Source organism: Cebus imitator, unplaced genomic scaffold, assembly GCF_001604975.1.
Source record: "Cebus imitator isolate Cc_AM_T3 unplaced genomic scaffold, Cebus_imitator-1.0 Scaffold517, whole genome shotgun sequence".
In the NCBI taxonomy this organism is placed as follows: Eukaryota; Metazoa; Chordata; class Mammalia; order Primates; family Cebidae; genus Cebus; species Cebus imitator.
Window position 1 is genome coordinate 671,562 of NW_016107832.1, and position 6,378 is coordinate 677,939.

At 38.9% G+C, this 6,378-nt stretch overlaps 1 protein-coding gene across 3 annotated transcripts in view; it reads left to right on the plus strand.

Moving 5' to 3' along the window:
* The window catches only part of HTATSF1 (HIV-1 Tat specific factor 1), a 14,284-nt gene extending 8,227 nt beyond the window's left edge, over positions 1-6,057 (plus strand). For 2 of the 3 annotated variants that reach the window (XM_037733335.1, XM_017514155.2), the window contains exons 8-10: positions 2,842-2,931; positions 3,829-3,966; positions 4,563-5,732. In XM_037733335.1, the coding sequence (XP_037589263.1) occupies positions 2,842-2,931; positions 3,829-3,966; positions 4,563-5,732 (1,398 nt within the window). Of the gene's footprint in view, positions 1-2,841; positions 2,932-3,828; positions 3,967-4,562 lie in introns of all 3 variants that reach the window. The other variant, XM_017514154.2, reaches the window with a different exon arrangement.
* Positions 6,058-6,378: the final 321 nt, after the last annotated feature.

Below are 6,378 nucleotides of genomic sequence, written 5' to 3' on the forward strand. Positions count from 1 at the left end.
CCAGCACTGTTCAATAGAACTATAACATGAGCCACATGTGTAATTTACATTTTTGTGAAGCCACAATAAAAATATAACATGAAATAGGAAATTATTTTTAGTAATGAATTTTATTTAACCCAGAACATCCTAACTATAATTTCGACATGTAATGCAGATAAAAGTGTTAATAAGCTATGTTACATTGCTTTTTGTTTCCTTTGGTACCAAGACTTCACAATATGGTGTGCATTTCACATGTATAGGATGCCTCAGTTTGGACTAGCCATGTTTCAAGTGCTCTAGCCACATGCAGTTAGTGGCCACCATCTTGGACAGCATAAGTTTAGATTGCCAAGGAATGAGAAACGTGGTTTATTTCTTCCAAAGAAAACAAAACACTATCCTGAAAAAAAATTAATGAGAGTTGACTGCAGAAGGTTTCAATGCATGAGCCTGATTTTAGCCTTAGATTGCTTGCAAAGTTTTGTCTTTTTAAAATGACCATCTGTAGCTAGGCAGGTTAAAGAATCTCCCTAAAGGAGATTACTCCCTTTAAGCTTCAGGGTACTGTATAGCAATGAAGATCTGTTAGGTTTTCAGGCTGCTATAAATGAAAACAAGGGTTTGAGAAGACTTTGGCTAAGATTTGATACCATATAAGAAAAGCACTGAGGCCATGCGCAGTGGCTCACGCCCATAATCCCAGCACTTTGGGAGGCCGAGGTGGGTGGATCACCTGAGGTTAGGAGTTTGAGACCAGCCTGGCCAACCAGGTGAAACCCGTCTCTACTGAAAATACAAAAATTAGCTGGGTGGCGTGCGCCTGTAATCCTAGCTACTTGGGAGGCTGAGGCAGAAGAATCTCTTAAACCTGGGAGGCAGAGTCTGCAGTGAGCCAAGATTGCGCCATTGCACTCCAGCCTGGGCAACTGAGCAAGACTCTGTCTTCAAAAACAGAAAGAAAAGAAAAGCACTAAGATACTGGTATAGAAATGAAGGTAATGCCTACCCCCACCATGGAATCACACTTAAAAGTTGTTAAACATGTTGAAACAGTTTTTTGTTTGTTTTTGTTTTGTTTTGTTTTGTTTTTTGAGATGGAGTCTTGCTATATTGCCCAGGCTGCAGTGCAGTGGCACACTCTCAGCTCACCGAAACCTCTGTCTCCCAGGTTCAAATGATTCTCCTGCCTCATCCTCCTGAGTAGCTGGGATTAGAGGCACGTGCCACCTTGCCCGGCTAATTTTTGTATTTTTGGTAGAGACGGGTTTCACCATGTTGGTGAGGCTGGTCTCGAACTCCTGACCTCATAATCTGCCTGCCTCTGCCCCCAAAGTACTGGGATTACAGGCATGAGCCACCACGCCTGGTCTTTTTCTGTTTGTAATATAGTCTGATTTTCTTGGTGAATAAAAGATACTAGAAACAGTTTATCAAATTCTTAAAAAGATTTTTTTGAATGTTGGCTATGTACAAAAGGCTGTGCTGTTTTCTGTGAGGTATCTGAAACTCAGTAAAACAAGGTTCCTGCCTTCTGAAAGCACTCAGTCTAATAGGAGCTAACCACACACATACACATCATCAAAAGCCATAACTTTTATTCTCCACTCCTCATTCTTCTCAGGTCTGATAATTTTGTATAAAGCAAATTGGCTGCTTCTCCAAAATTGGGTTTTATAAGTGGGGAAATCCAGATTTCTGCCAATTGTAGTTTCAGAAGCCTCAGATTTATGCAAATAGGTACAATTTTATATTTTCTTATTTTAAATCCAATTTCAGTAACACACCTGCCAGTTGCTTATTTTTGCTTTTTGAAGAACCTTAAGGGAGGAAAGCCGCTTTTTTGTAATTCCCTGTAGTTCATTTCTCTTTAGCTGATGAGAAAAATGAAAGTCTGTAAGAAAGATGCACTTCAGTGTTTCCTAGAAAGTGTAAGTCACCTTCAATAGAAATTTATAGATAGGATCTCTTCATTTATATTTGTATGTAGTTAAAATTCAAGCTGATAATGTAGCTTGTCCTGAGCCCTCTTTATGCATTGGTATTTGGAGAGAGATTTGTTAATTCGCAGAGGGAGTCTTAAATCATTTTGTTGTTGTAGGGAGGAGATTTCCACATGAACTCCAGACGGCTAGAAACAGCAGTACTTGAGTGTTCTTAATAGGCTCATAGTTGCAAGAAAGCAACAGCTAAGAATGTATTTTATTGCATGCTTAATAACAGCTCCTTACTGTGTGGGTCTGTTACAGTGTGGTAGGAGATAAGATGAACAGGAATCCTTGTAAGGTTTACCCTGTGAGTTAAAATAGCATCTTGGAAGCACAAAAATCAATCTTTGGACACTTAGTCAATAAAAAGGATATCTCTCTCTCCTCTCTCTTCTTTCCTCTTTCCTCTTCTCTCTCCGCTCTCTCCTCTCCCTCCCTCTCTCCCTCCCTCTCCCTCCCCCTCTCCCCATTACATTTCTGTAAATAGGAATGTATCCAAAACAAAAAGCAAAGGGCTCTCATCAGTGTGATGGTGAGGCCCATGCAGAACATAGAAATTGGCAGTCTGACTGAATATGCACCACAGGACTTCCACCTTCTCCTGCTCTGCCACTATAGGCCCCTTCTGCTGGCTGCCATACTTGTTATTTCCTTTGTCTTAAAGCAGGGCAAACCTGTAGGAGTAGCAGTGGATGTAGTAATCTAATTTTATTTGATTTTGAGTTTTTAAAAAATTTTATAGATGCAAAACACAACTAACCTTAAGCGAAACCTTTTTCTGTTTGTTGGTTTATCAGAACAAGAAATTGGACTCTCAGGATTTATAGTTAAAGAAGGGAGCAAACCCATTTTAATCATGCATATTTTTCAGGATGATCCATTGGTGCTGAATGAGATCAGAGAAGACCTTCGAGTAGAGTGTTCAAAGTTTGGACAAATTAGGAAGCTCCTTCTCTTTGATGTAAGTTCATGGCTTGGGCATATGGATCCTAAAGCAATCATTCCTCCACCTTAGTTAAGTTCTTCCCAGATGTGTGAGTGCACCCCTGAATTTTACGTTAATGTTTTTATATAGTAGTCCACTGTTGTGGTAATCATCTATTAGCAGTAATTAGATGGACATGGATTACAAGTCAAGCACAGCTTTGATAGATTTGGTATGCCTTGCTTATTTTCCGTCATTACCCTAGAGTATGAGATCAGGTGAAAGAAGGTACAAGAAAAATGTATGAGATCTCTGGTTCCTGATAAGTCACGTTTTCCACTCTTTGTGAATTATACTTGTCCTCCATATTTGAAACAATCAGGAAAAATATTCTGTGTATTTCCTCTTCTCACCCCTTTTTTTTACTTCCATATTTGACACCCAATAATTAAGAGTCAGCATTTATTGCTTGTGTATAACAAGCTACTTTACATGTTACTTCATTTAATCCTCAAACCCCTTTGAGGCAGGTGAGCACTATTATACCCATTTTACAGATGGGGAAGCTGACACTTTAGAAATTGAGCACCTTGTCCAAGGTTATTCATCTGGTAACTGACAGAGCCAGGATTTAATCCCAGGGCAATATGACTTCAGAGTTTACACTTTTAACAATTATACTGTCCTGCTTCTCATTAGACAGGGATGTCAGCAGAAACATTTCCAAGGACACTGTGCTTGGTTCTTGCTAGGTAAGATTAAGGTAAAGGAGCAGCTGACTGCATGTCACTGGCTGGGATAAAAGGGAAGAAAGACTTCATACGTAAAGTCTTTTACTTCAAAGTATCAGAGAGAACACTACTACTTACCTGCTTTGTGAAATGTATTGTTTTATCTTTTATCATTCACTCCTTTTTTTTCTTATCTTTCTAGAGACACCCAGATGGTGTGGCCTCTGTGTCCTTTCGGGATCCAGAGGAAGCTGATTATTGTATTCAAACTCTGGATGGAAGATGGTTTGGTGGCCGTCAAATCACTGCCCAGGCATGGGATGGGACTACCGATTATCAGGTAAATTCTGCAGCTTGTCAAGGGCACACACATTGTTTCATTACCAACAAATACTGATCCTTCAGATTTAAGCTTTGGGTCTGGTTTAATCTATTTAACGTAACAATGCTTCTTTTATTTTTACTTATACGTTTTTAAATTTTTTATTCTTCTTCTTTCAATACTGCTTTTAAATAACATTTTGCATTCAGAAGATAGAGAAATGTTTGAGTCTTTCAGTTTGTAAGTCTGAAAGTTTGACGCTTGTTCAGAAAAGTAATAAGAAAAGAACACATTCAACCAAATATTTCTCTTCCTTTGTACGCTGTCAAGTATGGACAGAGCTCAAATTCTAACTTTTTAAGAGATGAGACATTTCTGTAGTACTGTGATATTTGGCCTTTATTTAAGTGATCTTTAAGGTCAACTCTAGTAAGTCAAGATTTAAGGTCAACTCTCACAAATCAAGTTGTGAAAACTGAAGACAGGGTATTGCTTTCATTTCCTAAGAAGAGATGCTTTATAAAATTAAGGTTGTTTCATCAATATTAGAAATGTTCAGAGAAGTAACTTTTTGCCTAAAACTTATTTTAATGGCAGTCTCCATTTATCCACAGGTGGAAGAAACCTCAAGAGAAAGGGAGGAAAGGCTGAGAGGATGGGAGGCTTTCCTCAATGCTCCTGAGTCCAACAGAGGCCTTAGACGCTCAGATTCTGTCTCTGCTTCGGCAAGGGCAGGGCCTTCTAGAGCAAGGCATTTTTCAGAGCACCCCAGCACATCTAAAATGAATGCTCACGAAGCTGCAACTAGAATGGCGTTTGAAGAACCTATAGATGAGAAGAAGTTTGAAAAGACAGAAGACGGGGGAGAATTTGAAGAAGATGCTTCTGAAAACAATGCTAAAGAAGGTGGCCCCCAAAACGAGGCTGAAGAAGGCTGCACTGAGAAAGAATCTGAAGGCGGCTGCCCCCAAAAAGAGTGTGAAGACGGCAGTCCCATAAGAGGATCTGAAGAGGGTATTCCTAAAAAAGAGTCAAAAAAGAAGACACTCAAAAATGATTGTGAAGAGAATGGCCTTGGAAAAGAATCTGAAGATGACCCCAACAAGGAGTCTGAAGAGGAGGCTGGACCCAAAAAAGAGTCTGAAGAAGATGACTCAGAGAAAGAATCTGATGAAGACTGCTCTGAAAAACAGTCTGAAGATGGCTCTGAAAGAGAATTTGAAGAAAATGGTCTCGAGAAAGATTTGGATGAGGATGGCTCTGAAAAGGAGCTTCCTGAAAATGTTCTTGACAAAGAGTTAGAAGAAAATGACTCCGAAAACTCCGAATTTGAAGATGATGGCTCTGAAAAAGTGTTAGATGAGGAAGGCTCTGAAAGTGAGTTTGATGAAAATTCAGATGAAAAGGAAGAAGAGGGGGATACATATGAAAAAGTATTTGATGATGAGTCCAATGAGAAAGAGGATGAAGAATATGCAGATGAAAAGGGACTTAAAGCTGCTGATAAAAAGGAAGAAGAAGGTGATGCGGATGAAAAGCTGTTTGAAGAGTCAGACAAGGAAGATGAAGATGCAGATGGAAAGGAAGATGAAGATGCTGACGAAAAGTTATTCGAAGATGATGATTCCAACGAGAAGTTGTTTGATGAGGAGGAAGATTCCAATGAGAAGTTGTTTGACGATTCTGATGAGAGGGGGACTTTGGGTGGTTTTGGGAGTGTTGAAGAAGGGCCCCTATCCACTGGCAGCAGCTTTATTCTCAGTAGTGATGATGATGATATTTAATCCCTTAAACTTGCTTCTTAGGGAGAGTCCTCCATCTACATTTGCCTGTGCTTCAGGGTAATTACTAGTAGTGTTACATGAACATGTGCATAGTGGTAGGATGCCATCAGATTAATACATTGAAGTTTTTCATTGTTACCTGTACCTAATGGTTTTAAATATATGTTAATTGACTGTTCAGTCATAATGTCATAGTTACAATGCAAGTAAACTCGATACTTGTTCTTTTGTCAGATTTGTTAAATGCATGCAGAATAATATTTTTAAAAGGATTGAAGTTTGTGATATTCATCAATAAAAGTTGGTAATATGCAGAAACTGAAAATTCAACTTGAGTTAAATTATATTTTAAATTCTTGATACTGCTTTATTTATACTGAGGGTTGGCATTTCTGAGGACTTGAATCCTTTGGAGTGTCTTTGCTTCCTACTGGTATTGGCATGTGTGTCCCCATTTCCTCTCTATAAACCAGAACACATTCCTAAACTCAGAAAGCAGGTAAATAACCCTCTGGATTTTTTTTCTGCCTAGTCCTTGCAAATTAACTTTTGTTTTCTACCCTCTTTCCATTAAAATTGACTCTTATATGTGCAAAAGTGAACTCCCTGTGGTCCACAGCTCCCATTATTAGAAATCTAGAGAAAT